Source organism: Varroa destructor, unplaced genomic scaffold (assembly GCF_002443255.2).
Source record: "Varroa destructor unplaced genomic scaffold, Vdes_3.0 BEIS01000004.1, whole genome shotgun sequence".
NCBI classification, from domain to species: domain Eukaryota; kingdom Metazoa; phylum Arthropoda; class Arachnida; order Mesostigmata; family Varroidae; genus Varroa; species Varroa destructor.
Genome location: NW_019211457.1, coordinates 17,563,001 through 17,585,296, shown reverse-complemented (window position 1 = coordinate 17,585,296; position 22,296 = coordinate 17,563,001). Strand labels below are relative to the sequence as shown.

At 41.0% G+C, this 22,296-nt stretch overlaps 1 protein-coding gene across 10 annotated transcripts in view; it reads right to left on the bottom strand.

Annotated features, from left to right (window-relative positions):
* Window positions 1-22,296, bottom strand: part of LOC111249799 (carbohydrate sulfotransferase 1-like) — a 101,359-nt gene that overhangs the window by 70,668 nt on the left and 8,395 nt on the right. For all 10 annotated transcript variants that reach the window (XR_015326168.1, XR_015326169.1, XM_086986793.1 and 7 more), the window contains exons 2-5: window positions 3,805-3,991; window positions 1,926-2,140; window positions 857-1,049; window positions 350-564 (exon numbers count right to left, since the gene is read on the bottom strand). Coding sequence is in view for 8 of the 10 variants with exons in the window: in XM_086986793.1 (XP_086842919.1) it covers window positions 350-564; window positions 857-1,049; window positions 1,926-2,140; window positions 3,805-3,991 (810 nt within the window). In the remaining 2 variants the exon portion in view is untranslated. The remainder of the gene's footprint in view (window positions 1-349; window positions 565-856; window positions 1,050-1,925; window positions 2,141-3,804; window positions 3,992-22,296) is intronic.

Genomic DNA, 22,296 nt, shown 5'->3' with positions numbered 1-22,296 from the left:
TTCCATTCAGAATTATCTTTGGAGTTGTGCAGCTGCGTGAACATGCAGCCTCATATTAGCAAATTAACTTCCATATTACGTCAAAACGTACCGTAAAAATTTATCGTTCGGTTGTGGTAAGCTTATTACCATCCAGTGCTAAATCCGCTCATTAAAATTTTTATTTTTATTTTATGTATTACTAATATGGAATGGGTTGCCTAACACTGTCAAAGGTTGTCTAACTTTTTTTTTTTTTAGGCTTGAGATTATCATCGAAACTACTGCAGTTTAGTGATCCAGAAGAGTATGCTTGAAGTTATTCGATTGGACTTTTTTTTTTATCAGTGAAGTCAGCCACTCTGTCTACCTGTAGCGGGCTCCGTTGACACATTCCCTGCATGTACGTTGCGTTAAAGCAGATGTTGTTTTTGAGGGTACAATGGCGCCAGAGGAACTGGTTATGCCGAACCAGAAACTGATTGTTATTCTGGGACACCCAGGCCATATACTCGGGTAATTGATCAAATTCGCATCGCATTAGATGGCCGAACAGGCGAGCGCACTCGCCTTCACTGATATCACCTAGAATAAGTACAGCAGAGGGGCAAATCTTCACTTGAATGAAGTAAACAACACGATCTTCTTTCTTCATTTGTCCCCACTACAGTTGGATTTAGAATAGGATATATCAACCAACGAAAGCAACGTAAACTCTAACAATAAAAATATCTAATATTCAACGGTCGGCAAGTTACTACAGTTAATAGCGGAATACGGATACTGTAATTAGTACTTTTTTGAATATGGTATGAAATAATTAGAAATTACGTTATGATTTCGAGGGAGAAAAGTAGCAACTAATTCTTTTTCTTACCGAATCTGAGACGAGTAGCGCCAGTGATGTGATATGGTTCGAAGTGGTAGAACGTCTTCAATGGCGTCTGTAAGATGTCCCCCAGAAAGGTACTCCCGGAACGAAAATATGATACAATGAGCACCCGGCGAACTTCGTTTGGCGGAATTACTCGGTACATCTTTAACATTGCCCCTACTATCCTGCCCGCATCCTTCACACGAAAATAAACCGAATCATAAGCATACGGCTAAAATACGTTTTACTTTACATTCTAAGTTACTACTAATTAATTGGCCTTTATAGCACAGTACATCTGAACATCATACACTGTAAGCCAACGTTGAAAGATCTGAGTACAACATTTTCAAGGAACCACTGCGGATAGTAAACATCAAAAAAAGAAAAAAAAAATAAAACAAAATCGAGCGTATACCATAAACGCATCAAGTTCGAAATATTACAACTATCACTCTATCTGGTACATTGGCATTGTTCAAGTATTTATACGACGTAAAATGATGTTATCATGTCAGTAGAAAAAGTGTTACAGAGACCGTTAACAGGCAGCTCTGAAGTGTTGTTCTACAAAGTCAGGCGTTTCTGAGTCACAGATAAGGGAAAAACCTCACAGAGAAGACTATATAAGGAAGCACAGAGAAATAACGAACAACAGAAATATAATAAAGGATTTTGTAAATATGTATTTGCAATAGACGCTTGGTTGTCAGATGAGAAAAAGCGCATGATCTAAGTCAAGCGAATTACACAGTGTGACAAGAAAGGCTAGCTAGCTTACACAGGGCAAAACGTCGTAGTCTAGTAATAACTGGTATTTATGAAACTGATACCAATAATGGGGTCACTGAAAACATTCATATGGATATATGTGTAACGGGTACATAGATATGAAGCAAAGGCTAAATATTGGGTGGATCAATAAAAAGGACAATGCGAATCACTATCGACGCAGCATTTTTAGGTCCAAAATAAACAGCATTCGAACAAAGACACGCTCTGCCAAGGTGGATCGACAACAAAATACATATGTTTCTTCAGCCATTATCAACCATAATGAAATCCTACGTACGTGTAGCCTTGGTAAAGACAATTGTACTGAAGCACTCCCTGAAAGCTGGCGTAAACTTGCAATGCCAATGGAGACCTTTTGTAATTTTCTCTCGGTGACTGGCTTTGCCGGAGACCTTTCCGAGTTGATGTCCGATGATGCGGTGGCAACAACTGTCTGGGCACTCTTAGCGGTTACGCCCTGCGCTGTGCCACTTGACGATGTCAACAAATATCCTAAAATGTTTAAATTAAAATAAGCTATTTATTATTGTAAAGCATCTATAGAATGAGTACGTGTATAAACATTCGTATGATAAATGCCCATTTCAAAGATTACTTGTTCAAGCAATGCCTTCCCCCCAATCGGATAAATATGAAATTTGGATGAAGCAAAAAACCCTCTTTGGACTCGCCAGCAAGCTATGCATTTCTGTATACAGTTAGGTTTATCTATGATATGATTTCTTGACAGGTCGCAAACAGAAAGCCAAAAGGCGCTTTACTTTTGCCTTAACTTACAGCAAGTCTGGTTGTATTTGCTATAGCTGCGCGGATGCTGGATTATTAGCGAAATCTGTTTGTATGAAACAAGAGGCATTGTCTGAGTTACTTTCATGTCGTATCGTTCCCTCCAGCGCTGAACTCACCCTTAATTTCGCGTGTTAGGCAGCACCTAATAGCGGTTGAAGGTGTTTTTCTAATGCAGGGAACTTTCAGGCCAAATATTATAGCGTCCGGAGGCAAGGATGGTTAGGTTTTGACATGTTCAGGTATGGGCATATTCGTTCGTGTTTATTCTTGTGTTACAACTAATACACTACATATAGAAAAGAAGGGTATGCCAATAACTAATAAGCTGAAGACCTACATCAGACACTACGTGCTGCCCGGTATTGGTTTTGTCCTAGACATAAATTGTGGGTATTCACTTGAACACAAATCACTGCGTCTTTTACACAGGCGAACCCTGATCACTGGAGGTACCGAAGAATTCATAATCATTGCGCTAAAGGACCCTTCTAGACCTCAAGAGGTGTGCTTAAGCTATTTTTGCGTGGTGCGTTCCAGATCTCGAAACCTAACATTTAAATTTTAAATGGATTTGTATCTTGAAATTGAAACGGTTTATGGACCGTAATAACTCGTTGGCGGTGCCAAATATACCATACCCAGATAGTTCTCATTAAACAAAGACGTCACTGTAAAATAGCTATTTCGTATAAAAATTTAGAAAAAGATTCCGCTTCGAGATGTAAGCTATCCGTTCCACGTGTCCAAGCAGCAACGGGGGAATCTGCTGGGGTTTTTTTCTTCGTTTCCATCCACATTGCAATTAAGCCTTACTGACCAGTTCCAAAACATGCTATGATTTTGTTGTTGTTTCCGTCTCCGGCTTAATCGTATTAATAATCAACTGTAATTATAATTCGTTGTGCTGAAATTGACCACTGCCACTTATTTTACACCTAAAATTAGCTGCTGTGAGCTGGACCGAACAATTTATTGTTTTTTATTATATTGATTTGATTGAGCCCTATGTTACATTATCAATATGATGTTCATTATGTTGTTTCTCCCAAAAATAAAAAAAAAAAACTAAAGATTCACTTATTCACTCCCATTCACAAACGGCCTCGCCGGTAATAACGCTTCGCTAACTGATCAGTTTTAACCTGTGTAGCTGTGGTCATTTAAAAATCCCGTTTGTACGTCCGTATTCCTTTTATTTCAGCAGCTCTATGGCTGTAACTTTTTGCTAGAATGATTTTATTTGTAGCCCTTGTCAAATGATGTAGATGGCTGCGTAACAAATTTATGCACGGAACTATACAAATATAATATTCGATATAAGAGTTCATATAGTGTGCGTTTCTTTTCCTCATCCGTTTCTCTGTTACCTTGTTGGCCTAACAGATTCTGAATGGGCGGCGAATCCGCATATCTAACCAGGCTCTGATAGAAGGCACCTCGGTCACTGTAAGAGGCCACCTGAACCAGGACGATGAGAGTTGAACAAAGGGCAACTAGCCCGAGCAGGCAGCTGTTGCGTCGAGACACCAACGTGACGAGGGGATGGGCCGTACGCTGCAAAAGAAGATTCAGAACATATAGCCTTTATCTGACATCCATATATACGTACATCTAATTTCTATTGTGATTCACTATTGTGGACCTACGTAGGCCATCAGTATCAATTATAAAAGTAAAGGCAATTAGGTAAGACAATGGCTGCGGGAGCATGCATCTGAGTGGCATTATATTATTGTCGAATAGTCACTCTGTGTACGTTTGGGATGTCATCTGAGCGCATTCAAATTGGATCCAGTTTCATAAATATAATATCATAATACGTATAATCATATATCAAATGAAACAGAAATTACATTTTTATATATATACATACATATCATATCATATATATATAAACACATACATATTTTATATATACATATACATATCAGGTAAGTTATGGTTGCTCGTGTAACGGCAGGAAAGTTAAACCGCCCTGCGACCACCGAAGTATTGGTTCCCTGATATGGGTGGCGATTCGCCACCCAAGGCGAACGCCTGTCAGGCCGTGTGTCCTAGTTGTCACAAGTGCCGTCTACTTCACTGCCTTTTTTTAAATGAATCATCCTGCTAGGTCGTGTACACAGTGATCTTCTCATTCTTCCCTGAATGAACTGCGTTCATGTACGATTGCCCGAAACATTTAACTGTAGAAGATGTTGTAAATGCTGCTCAGGCTCAGAACCAAGGTAACAGATGCAGCTAGGAATAAAGCATTTTCTGTGATGTTTCTAAATCCAGTAATACTAGAAACTGGTCAGTCGGTTAGTTATGCTAAAGGTTTGTTTGTGTTTAAAATTAGATGACTATAGCCAGACGTGACTGGTGTCACAGATTTACTTTTCTACCGAATTTCGTACAACGTCAGTTATTGCAAACAATACTTTTTGCTTAGTAAAAAAAATCAGCTAAGAAAATTAAGGTGTACCTAATAAAAACCTGAGCCTAGATCGGCTGAAACTTCAAGCAGTTGTATCTATAGTTATTTCCTTTGATCAACTGGTCTGTCTAGTTCTCGAAAATACTTCACTAGAGATAACGTAATCTTGCCTTCATGGATAACAGTTTACTGGTGCCTAACGGAGGACTTGTTTTTGTACGTGTCTCTGTATTGCCTAAATGTTTTTGCGGAGAAACAGTTTTATTGCTCAAAAACGCAAAAGCGAAGGACGCAGTTAACTTTCACAATAGGACGTAACTAGATAAAAAATCGATAGTCGTTTAAAGCGTGTTTACACATCGGATTCAATAGATTAAAATTTACGATTATGTTTCTTTTGTGCCGATTGCGTGTCGACATCACTCAGCTTCGTTGACAAAAGATCATTCGCCAACGGAACACCTTGAAAAAGGACATCATCACAAGGTTACTGGCAATGCAACAAACGGTGACTATAAGTACCAAGGAAAAGCTCATTATTAGACCAGATCTCTTTGGTGGATTTATCTACAAATCTGTGCATGAGCTCGAAAATCTAACACATGTAGCATAGTGCTTTTTTGTCCATTGGCTGAACTGGCGTTATAGTCCGGCGATCAAAACTCATGCCTCAACAATTGAATTTCAACGATATGTAGACCATTCCAATCAGCGAATATATGTATATATATATTCGGACTACGTCTGGTAACGCAAATGATCACTTTCAGAGTAAACAACAACCTTTAGGTTCTAATATGAGTGACCTATAATTTCTCCCAAAACCACACATAGGCATTATGTGTTCTATTTTCGAAATTGAAAATATGACCTTCATCTGCTAGATGCTAATGAATACCCTTAAAATTGCGGTTTGCATCTTGCTCGTTGTGCTCACGAGTTGTGCGGTCTTATTCGTGAAGATATAAGAACATCATCGGTTGGACGGACGGCCGCATCCATTAAAAGCTGTGCCATAACAAACTTCACTGGATATTATCGTATACGAGTGAATACAAATCTTTCGTCTATGTAGTAATCTTTTGCGCTATTTAAATGGTGAACGGCACCTTCAACCTGTTTAAACATTGATCGTTGTGGTATATTATGTTCGATAGAAAAGCATCTTAGATAGGTCTGGATATGTATTTCCTACAACGATGAACGGCCGGGGATTTCTTAATACCGATAGGTGCTTGTTTCAATTTTTTTGCACGGCGAACGCACCGCTGTCCATTCAGTAAAAAACCGTCGCTTGTCATTGCTTCATTGCAGGATGACGCGCTACGGAAGATAATGGGGCAGCCGTAGTCTATTGCCTGTATTTTTACGCCGAAACCGAGGATTTTTATATTGTGAAAATCATATACGAGAATCTCAAGATAAGAACCGAACGCAGTCATATGGCTCATGTATGTCAGTTCACCATAAGCGTGATATTAATGCACAGTTGTTGATTAAATTTTATTTTGTTTCATTATGTTTTGTATGTGTAGAACATCGTTAAAGTTCCAACTGACCGTTTAATCGCTTGTCATAGGGATAGCAAAAGGAAGCGCGTTGGCAGACACCGATCTTATACATCTATAATACGTGTAGACAATGAAAGGAGACGCGAGCATGGCAAACGTCTGTGCCTTTCAGATAATGCCGTAAGCGTAACCCATTGTTGCATCAATGTTTCGAGTTGGCTCCATTAACTTGTACCACTGAATAGCTTTTCAAGCAGTCAGCTATATGGAATGAGAAAAATCACACGCCTCTGCATAGATTAACCCAATATGAGTTAAATATGGGATAAATTTAGCTTCACGTAAAATTTGCACTTCATCAGTTGTTTCTACCAATGCAATATGTGTTTGTAGTTCTTGCTTGTTCAAGCCAAACATATCTCTACTTACCTCTAATACCGAGGAACCTTTGCACAAATCAACACCTGCCTTTTTTCAACAACTTTCTGTTATAATAAATGTAATACAAGAACGTTCATATGTCCTTCACAAGCCCTGATAGCTACTTGCTTACAGGTGCCTATATGTCAGGGACGGCGTAAGTTCTATATCCGCTCAATTCCAGTCCTTTTCCGCTTCTGCTTTTAAGCAAATATTTGTCGTACGGCATCAGTGTTTAGCACACTGCGAGGATACGCTATTTTTACGAGGATCCTACAATGTCCCGTTCTATGATTATTATACATGTAATAATAATTGTATAGAAGCTGAGCAAAATGCCTTTTGACGATTAGAAGATATTCACTTCATATTTGTTAAAGTAGTAAATATGTCAGCATAAAACCTCGAAAAAAAAAATAAAAAAAACGGAAAAATATTCCGTTATCTGGGTAAAATGGTTAAATTTTGCATCTTCAATATACACCACTGTAATATCCTACCCTGTAATACGCTTCTAGGATGATATTATAGGGATGGTCTTCCTTTTGTTGGAGTTTTTGCTACAAATGTGTTGCCCAGTTTGTTGTGATGTAGGTATCTTCTTCTACGTTAACAGGTGTAAGATAGATGGTCGCCAACGATCCAGAAAAACTATGTATCGTTTTTGCTATTATTCAATGTACGTAGAAGAAGCCACCATAATCGAGTCCTGTGCACTGTGCCCATCCTTTCGATGCCAGTTAAAGTTGTAGTTAAGGTACTTAGTCTGACTGCGGTAGCAGGCCCTGTCGAAGTTTATTTGAATGCCACGCGGCTGCTGCTAAGTCAACAATAAAATAGAATCGACTGCTATATTTTGGCCGTGGTATATGTTTGCGTCGACGCGGACGGTTAACAATATTTTCGCAAAAAGAGAAAGAAGAAAAACGGTCGAATGTCATCCACTGTCGACAGCCTTTCGGATGACTTCACATTTACGATACTCACTACTATATCTAATACTATGGATGTCTCCACGTACCTTTGTGTTTGTGTATCTGAGCAAGAAGACGTCCACGTAAACGTTGTCGGTAGACGAAGCCTTTAATAGACTTCGCAGAGTTCTCCCGCTTTATTCAAATGCTGTTCACGGATAGCTATTATGATTATCGTTATTATTACGATTACTATACCCCTTCGACGAAGAGGCTTGACGAATGGCACTGTCCCGTCAAACGGCAGCTAGTTTGGGCTGGAGGGTACAAAATAAACTTTAAAGTGACTGTAACGTTTATTAATAACAAAGAAAAAAAACTGCGAGACACCTATCTATACGCCAGTGACCTTTCATATCTAAATTGTGCCACAATACTGGTCTGCAACCGCTTTTCCCGCTCACGTGCTTTGTTGTGCACTTTCATCATATAACTACTTTGTTGTTTTCCTTATTAAAACGTCTGTTAAAGGAACACGTTAACGCGATCAGGCCCATTCTCCTTAAGGTGGAGTTGTAAAATCGGTACATAAGCAAATTTAGGTAACATTGCAGAATATATACCAGGGACCCCAAGCTGATATTAGTCGACAAAGTAAGGAACAGAGCAGTTCCTTTTCATAGTGTGCTTAACTATATCTGTAAAAGTTTTTATCACCTTGTTAATTACTAGTTCCTATTGTTTCATCACATTGTATATCGTTTATGCCTTCATCTACGTTTTCTACACCGAGCGCACAATACAATTTTCCCGGTTGCCCACCTAATCTCATTGCAATTTTGGCCATCCCTTGTTCCTTGCAGGAGTAGCTAGAAACGTGTTTGTGGATGAGCCTGAACTCGAGCAGGACGAAAATGTCTTGTCCACACCTAAATACGCTTTCGAATTTTCTTCGAATATCTGACATACTCTTTCAATTCCAAGGGTGTCCCTTGTTAGGTACTGTTTAGAAAATTGTCCGTCCTCCTGACAAAAATTAAGCTGACACTTGAGTTTCTAGTCACTTCAAGGCTGACGATTTTCTTAGTTTTGTTCCAGGTGAGACCCCACAGTTCATACTGATCGAAAAATCGACCAGAAGAGAGTTTGTCGTACTACGTTCCTAACTGTCGTTTCTGTAAGACCTCATATTAAAACAGACTTCCAGAAGTTGTTTTACACCAAACGCGTTGCTAGAGAAATGAATAGCCTCTAAAACGGTACGAATTGCCTGCAAGGGCCGTGCTTAAAAACCACATCAGATATGACACCTAACCTAAAATTCTCGTAAACCACTTTACAAGAACACGGAAATCATATTATATTCACTTGCATCGCGCCTTAACCTTGAACGAAAGCCACCTGAGAACGGGAACCATGAATATCGTCGATATTACACAGTATCTATGCCATTATAGAAGGGCAATTGGTGCTTTCAGCGTTGTCAGCATCTACCGACTCTCATATCTGTAGATCAGGTCCCAACATTACCACCGATAGCTGGCTGTCAACACTCTGAGTGTTAGGAGAGCATGGGGTAAGCAGGTCGCCAGCTGGATATCAACTAAGTTTGACCCATTTAGCCCGCTCCTAAAAGCCCCATCCTTTTAAAGGTTCCCTACGTTCAATGTCGTGGTATAATCTTAGGAGAGCTTCGTCGCCACCGCTGGCTACGGCGACAATGGCATGTCCATCTACGGGTTCTAGTTTTGAACAACAAATTCTAGGTTTTATATCGGGCAGGTTTTACGATAATGCTTTTCGTATCTCGCAATGTGCTCAGTCTTCAAGTTTTACATACATAAACTGTTGACTTTTCTATTAAAATCAAAACACCAGAAGTTACTCTTAGTGCATATCATAACGATAAACAAGTTTACGTGCATTGAGTACACACTGTGCTAACTGCGCGTACAAAAAAGTATCGTGCGGTGTACGATAGTCATATCCTGCCAGAGCTGTTATTTCACGATCACAACCTAGCTTTAGTTGATCGCATCGCAGCTGCAAACATTGGCACCGAAGATGGTCCGAATAGAGCCGCACTATCGCTGCAATTCTACTGGTAGAATTAGTACCATGATACAGGTCTACTAACGTTGTGCGGCTGCGTCCTATTTACTTCCTACGAAAAAACAGACGCTCAAGTTCAGTGTCGGCTTCATATACTCGTGCAAATGGATCGGGCTGCCTCATCGCTTCGTTTGGCGTTTTCTCCCTCTTTTTATGTGCCCTATCCTATGATAAAGCCTTGTTACAGAGCAATGTTAAATATTTGGTTTCGGCGCAATGTAGACATTTTGTGACGGGTTCCCTATACTTTTCTCCCATCTTCTTCTCCTAGCTCTACTGTTACAGGCCAGTGAATATCGAGCGTGCAGAAAACAGTCACTGACACATATAGGGCAATAACCAAACAAACTGAACGTCACAGGCGAATTATCTATATAAAACTAGGGGAAGCTTAAACTATCTGAAGCTGGAACCGAGGTGATGGTTCAAATATACTCTGTGACTAATATCCGATGGCTGTCATATACAATGGAACGCGATGTACGGTAACGTAAATACAATTTTGGGGTTGTGGCTAACCTCAATGACATGAATGTTAATAAGATCCATTTTGACCGGCATGAGATGTCAGTAGATGTACAATATCGAAATTCTATTGAATTAAATGTTCCCCATGCTAACTATGCGAAGTTCATATGCATATAAATACGTTCTTAATCCAGATCAGTAACTGTTTAGTGCTCTACGAATCTAACCTGGGTTGCTACCTTTCGCAAGCACAAATCCTTGCAACAGATGTCCGCGCGTGTTGCTTCAAATGATTGACGGTATGGTGGAAAGGATACCAGTATACTAGTCAACGATTGTCACTCATACGGCGGTTGATACAGGCACAAAAAGCTTAACGAAGCTTCATCCTGTCTGATCACTCTCCTCGCGTACGTCGACACGTCCTGCGCGGCGCGAATCAGGCAGCATTATGTATTTATGCAAGCACGCCTTCTACTGAAGGCCTTTCCCCAGAGACCGGAGACATTAAGGTCCATGTCGCTTCTCGGCAGAAAGATATCGCTGTGTATGCTATACTAGAATACTTGCTGGAGTTAATTTGCTTGCCGCCGTAGCTTTAGCAGTCGTTCGGTATGCATAATGAGTCTCCGAAATTCCTTCTGGTCGAGCGGACTCCTCCTACATTATGGCCGATGTTCCGGTGAAATCAAGTCCAGGCTGAGTTGAGTTCCTGTTTCTATTCTAAATAAGGAGCTTGTACTTCATTAACAAGAGATTAACGCAACGAAAAATTTCTGCCATCCATCCGTTCGTCCGTTTTGTCCTTTTGCGCTCGCACAAACAGATACCAACAGACCACAGAATACCATTACGAGATACGGCGGGAAAAGCAGTAGAAATAACAAAGAGATCCTCTTATTTATACCCGAAGTCAAATGCCATGGGCATGAACTCTGCCAATAGCACATAGTCGATAGAAACAATAATTGAATTTTAGATAATTTATACTATTATATTAAATATTATGTCATTCGCTTAAACGATATTCTTTGTCTAACTTGTTAATTCAGGGTGAACGATTTGTTTCCTTTTAATTCTTATTCGATGATTACATCACAATGAAACACCGATAACCTCATTGTTATTTTTGGAGGTTTTCTACCCAGGGCCAGACTACGATGCTATCTATTCAACCTTAAAACAGTATGTTCATAATGCACCCACATTATAATAAGAGACTGTTCTCTTTTTTGGCTCATATATATATATATATATATATGTATACATTACATGATCATCTCAGTTTTAGAAGAAAACGGGAGTGTTGACGACTGAAACACTATTGAAACACGACAAACTTCCAGGTCATGATCGTTACTATAGGAGCTTCTCAATATGAAGAAAAGAGTAAATTTTCCACGTTTCATCTGATCTACCCACACGTATTCGTCTAAACACGAATGAGCTTGCACATATCCAGGCTGAAAATGCGGTGCTTTTTGAATTAGGCTTTTCACAAGCGTAAAGCAACTTCAGTTAGTGCTTCTGGCCAAAGGCCACCTGCTGAGCCGCCTCTGCCATCAACCCGTTGCGCCTGAAGTCAAGCCGCATTCACAGTTTTAGAAGGGCCCATTACAGGGGCAAACACTCATAGCGAGGGATGTATCTCAGTGAGGGGTCAGGCACTTGATAGGGGTATTCAAAAAACTATTTACGCTCAGTAGATTGCTGAAACGGCAGCGGCCCACGCGGTTGAAGGTATCGCTACCGAAATAAAGGTGGTAACCGGCAAACCAAAGAACGAATGGAGGAAGAACCGAAGCTGCTTTAATCATCCGACGACCTTGCGCGCCGCGTAAAACGCTCTCTCTCTCTCTCTCTCTCTCTCTCTCTCTCTCTCTCTCTGGCGTGCGTGCGTGCGTGCATGCGCGCGTATGTGTGAGCCTGAAACAGACGCACCGCGACAAGCCAGTCTTTCAGTTGTACTACTATGCCTGCCCAGTGCCGCGCTGTGCGTGTTTCTGCCCAGAAGAATGCAATTTTCGCCCGATTGGATTCTTCATTAAGCAGACGGTCAGAACTAGTAGAAAAACCTCATTACACTGGCGTACAGCGGTTTTGCCTCGGAGCGAACGCAGCTGCTGTTGGCCGCCTCGCCAGAGAAACCGTATCAAGCGATGCCGCAATGTTCTTTTAAAGCGACAGAAGCGCCATAACCATAGACGATTGCTGCTGGCTGAGTGGTTAGGTGACCGGGGATCCGGAAAATAGCGGGGCTCAGCGGGAACAGAATTGAATAGCGCGGTAGCAAAGAAACGAAAATCGTTCTGATGACATTCGAGAAGTAACAGTTAAAATGACCATGAGATCAAACAGGAGGACCGTAATTCGTTCGAAAAGTGGAATACTAGTATCATAAGTTCGCATTTTGGAAGCTCGGCCAATGATCATTTGTCCGACGTCGCGGCTGATGCGGTCATGGAGCTGAGAATGTTAGCAGCACGAGTAGCTGCGATGACGGTGGTTTTGGTAATCAAAGCAATAGAAGTAACAAAAACAATATTATTCTACGCAGATAGCAGTAGAAGCACTGGTAAATTCCCAACCTTTAATTGAGACCCGAGCGTTGAGGCACAAATCGTGAATAGAATGATGGGTTGTTCCAAAGAACTGGGTTGGCCGACCAATTATTCACAACAGAAAACAGTGAAATTGAAGTAGACTTGCAGACTCGTTGGTATAATGAAGAAACTATGCCCTTACGGAACAGCTGTTCGTCTACACGCTCCAGATGTTCCTGTACAAACTTTGCACAAATGCACTTCAATGGAAAATTTTCCGGACGTAGCGGCACTTGCATTTAAAAAGATTGTATGGAAAGACCGTTTATCTGCGTATGTAGGGCGTTGTAGAGTGTCTGCATTTACTCAGATGCGCGGATAAAATTCACATAGATCGCACATGTTAGAAAGAAGACAAAAGCTGATAAAGAGAACGAAGTAACGCTTAGTAAAAAATTAACTATTTCAAAACAAGCATTAACGACAGAACTTTGCTACGGTACGTGGAACAAGACCGACAATTTTTCTGGGACTAAACTGGATACAAGCATTTCAAATGTCCTAGAGAAAGTGGAACTTGGTGTGGCGGTAAGAGACATAATGAGCACATAGGTCAATCTAAAACGTCTTATATATAATTTCCCTTATAGAGAGATTTTTAACGAATCTGACGAAAGCAAAAAAATTCTTATTATTCGGACTTAGTATAGGCCATGTTGCCGAACACTGTCGAAAAGGGAGGGACAATCATATTTCTCTTCATTTTATTTTGGATTCTCTGTTTCACGCCAAATTAGGGATTCATAAACATGCTCGAAAGGCGAATTCAGACGCATGCAAGGACTTGTTCCCGTCACTTCCTGTAGATTTTACTCTAAGTCATCGACAACTACTACCAATAAAGGTAATTTCGCCCTTAACCAGCTAACTGATAGCGTGGTAGCCCTGTGTATGAGATAATACGGCGTTTACGCTTTTTGTCACTTTCGATAGGCAGTAATCCCAACAATGCTGTGCGCTACAAAGTGTCTGAAAGTCTGAATCTAGAGGTCAACTCTCTGCTATTGGCACGACCAGTTTAGAAAGCGACAATGTCCACACTTCGAATGGGCAGAGAGCGAATCGAAAGCTCTGACAACTCATGAATTCCTCCCGCAGTCGTTCAACTGAATTTTTACCTTATATTAACCATTCAATGAAGATATGCCTATCAAGGACACATTTTGACTTTCCACACAGACACACTCCACTGCTCATGTCGGCTTTGCTCTGCGTGCAGAATGATCAAGTACTAACTTTCGACTCTAGCTTGATACACTGTCACTGGCCACAGACATTCGCAGTCCGAACGCTCTCTCTATGGGTTTGTACAGCGCGGCGTACAGGCGACGACAGCATTTACCGGTGCAGCCGTGCAATTGTGCGTGCCATCGTATACCTGCCGTACAAACGGACTTTGTTCAGACACGCACACGTGAGAATGTATAACAAAATGTATTACAATTTTCTCATCCTCGCTGGTTAGTAGGTACCGCTTACCGTACCTAAAAATAGGCACTTCATCTGTTAGGACAATGCCTTGAAGTGCGTTTGCAACTGGCCAACGTCAATCTTCAGGATTGGATTTAGCTTTGCCTTGTGGTTCATGTACATACGCAGAACATTACGTGCTTTTCGTCCTATTATAGGGAAGGATTGAGGGTCGAGAAGCCTCTCGTGCTTTTCTCTTGACTGGGATTCGATAAAGCTGTTGCCTCTGGGCAGACTGGCAGCGACTGCATTTGCGGCTGGGTGCAAGTGTTCGGGCTCTATATTGGACAGGTGAGTGCGTGGTAATGGATGTGCTTCTGGGCCTGACCTGCAGGTTCTGTCCAGGGACTCGTAGAAATAGCAATGATCTACTTTAACTCGTTCTGTTATAACTGGTTGTCTGTCCGGTAGGCACATCTAGTAATTATCGTAGATTTTAAGTAGTGATAAAAGGCTTAGGCACGGTGACATTTGATATAAACAGAACGAAAGGAAGGATATATATGATTTCGTTACCGTGGGTTTTATTATTTAATTTAAATGGACACCATAAGCATGCTGTACAAATCTCATATTTATTATTCATTATGCCACTACATAATGTGCGATCAAAATTACTGTGATGATAAATGGTTGTGCGTTTTTTTCCTACCTTATTGCTGATTTTGCAGTGAAGCATATGTTTAGCTCGATGAATTTTCTAGAATTTTATCCTTTCTCAAACTACAATAGGTACGTTTCCCTCAGAGTTTTCTAAAGCAAGGAATTTCCTTGGACGTGATTCATTCAGTCAGAGTTTTTCCTCTATTGTTTTTTCTCGTGGCCTATACGATCGATTAGATCTGCCGTAGGTAAATAGCAACATCCCTTGTACTCTATGTCTATACAACTGAATGTTTGTGGACTTGTGGACAGTACTAGCGACCGTCCACAAGACGGCGTGATGGGTAGCGTGTTTAGCTGACGCTTGCTTTTGTGCTGAGAGCCAGCCAATTCATGCAATGCATAACGTCGGTACCGAACGTAAGGCTCGAAACCTTCGATTAGTATTAGCAATCCACCCTGTCCTCGTCGGTTTCGCTGTGCCATTATCATAGCCATGCACCATTTATAGTGTTTCTCCCTTTTTGCTTTGCTACTCCACAAAGGTGTCCCTAAACAGGACCTTACACGTACAATACGTTCCGAATCATTATGAGACGTTTATGAGAACAGGAGTGTTCATACTGAAGCATTTACTAGGCGTGATTTAGTTAAAGAGTTCGCTCGATGTCAACACGAAGGGATAAATCGAGAAATTCATTTGCAGATAAAGCAGTTAGTGATCTTCCTTTTGCTGACGGCACCCTTTTGTCGTTTGAAGCGGAGATAACAAACTAACTACTAAATCTCGGAAGCCGTGAATAGGAGGACAGAATTTTTTCTATTTAGAAAGGCCCTTCTACCAGGGCTCTGTTGCTTTGTGCTTTTCACGTTGTGCCACCATGTCAGCGTGCCTTCATCATTCATAAATCTATCTGGCTCGTCGGCTATCTTTGATCGAACTGTTAAAAGCTGCGTTTATTCTTTTAGTTGAAGGGCCCATTTACAGCTTTGTACGTTGTCTTTATCCTTTCGAAAACATTGGAAAATATCATAATCTGAGCATGCAAAGCTGTAAGAGATCCATTTCAAACGTTTCAGCCACAAATCACAGCACTAGTCTAAATGGCCTACCCTCTTATTTTTATTTAGCTCTGAGGGAAACCTTTTAGGGTCATGGGATTTGAGACGGGAAACAATAGCTGAAATTTCGCGTGTGGTGGTCTCACAATTACGCATTTAAAGCTGCACCCCCGGCCAGGCTGAACTACTCCGACCTAGTAGCATGTACAGTTATTATTCCAATAATAGTTCATAAAACAATACCTTAGAGGCACGCTATTTCTGTAATTATGAGTAACGTTGCTTTAAGATAATAGTGATAAATGCAGAGCGGCAAACGGCTACCATTCACTTAGCACATAGACCGCGAAAAAAGTGAACACATAAAGCTTCCTGTACTATTTTTGTACGAATCTTATATAAAAAAAGAAAAAAAAAAAAAAAAAAAAAGCTATAAAATAAATGGAGATTCGGCCATTAATTGGTAGAAGTTGATATCAACCTAATCTTCCGGTGGGTCAATGGATGACCTCAAAATGTTTACTCGTGCGGCTCTGAATCTCTGCACGTCGCTTTTCACATAAAGGAAAACTGTCTTTCGAACCAATGAAGTTAGCAATCTAATGCTGCGTAACCAAAGCTGCTATTTCAACGCACCTTTTTCAAACAACGTTCGTTTTGATTGCAGTTTACGGAAAACGTTGTTTAAGTTCGCAGAGAATGACACCTCGCTTTGCCACGCTCGCCCTAATCAGCTACTTTCTCCTGGGCTGCGTCTGTGAACATTGTCAGGTCCTATGCTTAAAAACAGGTTCAAGTGGCCATTGGTGACTCGAACACACGCTAGATAGTACGTAGAACTTAGAAGCTAGGCGCTATAGTTATATGGAGCCCGAAGCCTGCGACGTTCGACACCCGAAACAGTTTTTGCCACGGATAGGACATTTGAAAATACTTTACAGTAGGTAATACAAAATAGGCTCCTCAGGCCTCCAACGTCCGACCTTCGTTGAGTTGTCCATTTACTAGTCAAAAGAGCCGAACAGAGGCGTGGTCTAAAAAAAAATTGATCTATCGTATAATCATTTATTAACACTAAGCCACGTTATACATAGTTTTTACCTAAAGAAGCCCAAATTATCACATACAAAGCTCTTATAACAGCAATAGCAATTTCATCAGATAGGGTTCTCCAGGACCCTGTCTACTTTCTCCGTGCCCGTTATAGCTGTCCTTGAAAACGTAGTCGTGTTGGCAACAACGTTATTTTTGTTGCTCTTTCAAATAATCATGTAATATTTACGCAGCGGGAAGGACCCAAGGGAGTTGCCCGCTTGTTACCGTACAGACCTGAATCAAGTTACGCCGACGACCACATAGCGTACGTGCGCGTCATGGATTCGAAAGGTAACTGCTTGTAATTAGTAGGCAAATAAGTTACCCGTTAAGCTGTAACGAGATCATTCGTATTAGTCCTAGTCAGTAGTAATCCGTCATTATATAGCTTGAACAGGGTTTGTGATATAGAGAATGTTTCTATGTCTTATATAGCCGTTTATCGTAGAAACAGCAAATTGATTAGGGCGAGCCTATTTTTTCGATGACTTTATGACGATTGACGGAATCATCAGGAACAATTTGAGGCACCTGAAATTACTGGACTACATGGGCAACTTTGTCGTAAATTAATTTTTTTTTCATTGCCACTGGCTGATAGACATCGCATTCTTTGCTATACTTACTTAATCTTTTTATAATTAACTGACGTACACATGAAATTACTGCGTTTATTAGTTTAAATATTATGCGAAAATCAGCGTTTCAACTATTTAGCTGACTAATTTACATTTAGATCATCTTAAACAATGAAGGCTATATTTGAAAATAAGAAAAAGTCTACAGCATTTATTATATTTGTGGACCGGCAGAAAATCGAAAGAAACTATTTTTGTATACCAATTATAGTAACATGCTATGTTAACATTGGCGTTTACCAAATATTACGTAAAGGGACGTATCAACTTTTTTATATCTGTGAATTGATACCACAGATAGGCATTTTGACGGTCGGGTAGCGTGATTCGACCCTGATCAACGCTGGATATTTCAAAATGGCTCAGCACCTTGTACTTTTACAGTGTTTAACTTTAATAAAGGGGCAAAACGAAAGGGCATCTCTGGCTACGGCAATTGCAGTCTCGATGATAGACCTAGATTCGCTCATTCAACATGCAGGAGAAACCTAAGGAGGCAATATATCTCGATACCGAACAGTATCCCTTTGCATGCAATTGCAGAGAGAGCTTTTTGCTAAAATAACTAAAAAGAAAAAGATGACTCGAGCAATCTGAGACTGCACCTGGACACCGTGCCAGACAGGGCAGATAACTCCCATCAACGAAATAGACTTAATCACACTTAACCAGCATTAGAGGACAGAAACTATGTTTTGTTCTCAGCTCTGGTAGTTATTTGATGTGGCGTGCAGGTCTGACAACAGCTGATACTACTCTTTCTATTGCCGACCCTACGATCTGTGAACGCCTATCTCACGTTTAATAGGACTAGTGACTTCCGTGCTAGTAATATTCAATGGAAATTCTATTTTACCTCATTGCACGCACGGCTGAAGTAAGACCCACACACACTGTATCCAGTTACGACCGCCAATTATCATCAAGCTGAAGGCAAAGTGTAACATTCATAAAACTAACCCAGAAAAAAGTGCATGGACAATTACTACGTCCGTCTGGCGGCTCCCAATCATAGTTGCTCCCTATCATGCCCCTGTACCCCCTATTCCTTTCCAGCCTTCAGCCCAACCCAGACTCACCAAATCGATACATCTAACTCCATTCTGCCAATGCTGCTTCTCCGTTACCCGTTTCCATTCAATACGGCCATTCATGGGGCCTGCCTGGCTGACTAGCACATAACGGTGCCAATTCGTTTATCAGCAGCGGTACGACGTGGCCTGTGTAGCCACGATCCCCACTACGAACGATCAGTCTACAGCATATAGTGACTGGCCGTATGGCAGCAGCAATGCGGCCTGGAACGCCGGATGGGTCCTCTGCGATGAATAAAGAAAAAAAAAAAAAGGTAAAAATTATACGGGAAGACGTTGAAGAAGAACCTTCACCGTTGCAGCGTCGAGTGGACAATCAAGCGGGCGATTTTTGTTGCGTTTCGATTCTTAACTGCGGCTGCGGTATCGTTAGTCTTTGTTCCGCCTTCTGTTCACTGTAAGCAAGCCAGTCTCTGGTCAGATACTCTGCATATTTTTTGGGACTGGCGTAACGGCCACCGTTGTAAGCTGTAGTCAGTTCTGAAATTACTGCCGGTGCCCCTGGATCTTCGTGTTTTCGCGGCTATTCTTAATGCCGTATAGTTGCTTCTTGACAGCTGGTTCTGTCTATTCTATGATGACTAGTGCCTTTTCTATGCTTCCATTCTGTTGGGTGTTGTTATTACCACAGTCGACTCTGTTGTCATCAGCGTTGGTTGATAGCGTCTTTTCTGTCCTCTTTGGGTGGTAGGACCTACCGCTGCGGCGGTAACGCTGACAATGATAACAGCAGGGTACCTACTACCCTATTGTTATTCGAAATCGGATTCAACTTCTAGCTTATGTATCAGCGGCAATATGTTGATTGTACAGCATTGCCCATTGTGACCCCGCCAAATGTCGAACTCACGGTGGCTGTTCAGTTATGTAGTAATCGTCTCGTCTTTCGCACTCTATGACCTAATAAACCTGTGATGATCTTTCGGTAACGATGGACCAGATTGAAATATTTGTCGAAGGGATAGCGTTAGCATAAGCGAAAAGATCATTCTAAGCGCTCATTCACATAAATAAAGAGCTGATTTTTCATTCTAATAGAGCGAGGTGTACATTCGCTTGCCTTTTTCGAAGGCGTGACGGTTTTCAAATATTCAATTTGTACAGTGTACATCTAGCGATCATTTGTTTCGCCTCGTTTCTGTGCAACACTCAACCATAGCTCCTTTGACGACTGCACCCCGTAGATAGTTGTCAGTGATTCCAGAAGAGACCGAAAAGCGAGTGAACATGTTGCTTAACCTTAAAAAGTGGGTACCACCATAAGATAGAAACGGCTTTGTGAGCAAACGTTGCCTACGCGTTACTCCAACCGTTTTGAATCGTTTTCATAACTTCTGCTACCTGTTTACTACCGATATTGTATTAAACAACTCAATCATTCATCAGATCAAAGTATTCAGTCATTCTCAGATTAATTCCACCGTCAGAATATATGATTTCTTAGACACATATACGCGTTCGCCATATTATTGCTTATCAGGATTGTGATAACGCTAGTCGATAGAGTCTCTTTGTTATCGTCGTTAGATATTCCTCTAATATTGCCTAACGAGTCTGACCGCGTTTATATGCTGCGAAGCCTCTTGCGGAGGTCTGCGTTTTCACTTATAGCGGCAGCTATTAAGCCGGAAAAGATGAGGGACCTCTATATTCAATGAAGAAAACGACCTCGCGCCTTCTTGTTATTAGCGCCGACTAAGCGTCTGCAGTAAAATAACGACCAAACAACAAACTGCATAATTCTTAACGGAGACAGGAGCATTTTAGAGGTTAGTTGAGGACATTACTCATTAGTCCATTGCTCGTTGTTCTTTTGCAGATACCCATATGCTTATAAATTGGGGGCGTGCTTTGTTCTTCTGCCATTGCTGACCCTCGTTCTCATAAAGACGTTACAATAATTAAGCGTCCGTCGATACACATATCGAAATAGTAGTTAGATCCTTTTAAGTACGAATGAGTTACCTGCGGGATTTTCTATGCGCTACCTAACGCAGTCTCTTTTTAAAATTGACTGCTTTTCATGTTCTGGACTAGCAGTTAGCAGAACACCTTACTACCATAGATATAATGTCTCGAAGCTAGTACGTCTCCAAAAGCTATTACTAGTCACTAACAACTTGATAGTTAAAAAAAACACATCTGACTTCACTGCAGCCCATTGGAGACTCAGCTGATTATTTCATCACTTGTCGTTATCGCACTCGATATTATCTATGATAGGTTAGATAGAGGTCAATTACCGTAAAATTCGCGAAGACGGGATGCCATATTTAACGTCAGCTGGAAATATTGTGGGCACTTGCGAATCCGCGCGGGATCGAAAGGCTGTCTCAACGAACCGGATAGATTGATCTATAATGCACCGACTAAGTCATTCGCTTGAAAGTTGTAGCCCAGGGATTGCTTCTATTTAAAATTCAACAATCGTTACGTAAAACGTACATCCATCACCGATTCATAGCTGATACATGATGTTCAACTTAGCTACGTTTATTAAACTTTGCCCAGAAGGTGGCATACTTGATTACGACGCTGATAATACGCGATCGCTTTTACTAATTACAGCCATCAGTCAGTCAGGCCGTCTTTCAGCGTCGGTTTAATAATACGTAAGCTATTTTTGAGCAGTTGGCCGTCTTCGAAGTACCCTTAGACGTAATTCTCAAGGCGAATCGGCCTATATGATCTGAATCGACCGGCTTCTATTCTTCAAAGCTGTCGCACAGGAACGCTGTCTTCTGTCGTTCGGAGCCATGTGTTCTGGTATACTTATGTAACGCTTTTAGATGGATATTCGTCATACGGCGTAATTGAGTAGTAATGTTAAACATACACAATGAGATCTATTCATTATCAAGTTGAACAAGGTATAACCGCTACAAATATTAGAGACCCACGTTTATCGATTTTTTTTTTCTTTTTACATGTATGTATTAGTAGGGGAAGTGGCTTGACACACGCGTTTTAAATACTAGCAATATCTATCTATCTATGCTTTTCTTTGACCCATGCCTACCCACCAGAGATAATCATTAGATCAGAAAATGCATGTTTAATAGCCAGTAGCGTTTTCGAATCTCGACTGACGCCTCTTGTTCGTCTCATTGTCCGGATGGCCATATTTGAATTGCAGGGCGATTTCATCGTATAATCATAGAACGTCCTCGTTAAGAGTTCCGATTTTAGCTCAATGCGTCGCTGTACGAGTCATCGTTCTCTTTATCTTCTTCAATGCTTTCTTCTTACCATCCATCGAAGAGTCCTTCAATTCAGAAAACAGCCGAATACCAAAGCTTAGCAGTGATGCCACGACTTCATTGTTATTATACCTTTTCATGAATCAGCACGTATATCTACAATATCCCGATTCATATAATATTTAAATACAAGCACAAAAGTAAGCGGTTTTTGTAGAAAGGGGCTCAGTACAGAAACGAGGATATCTGA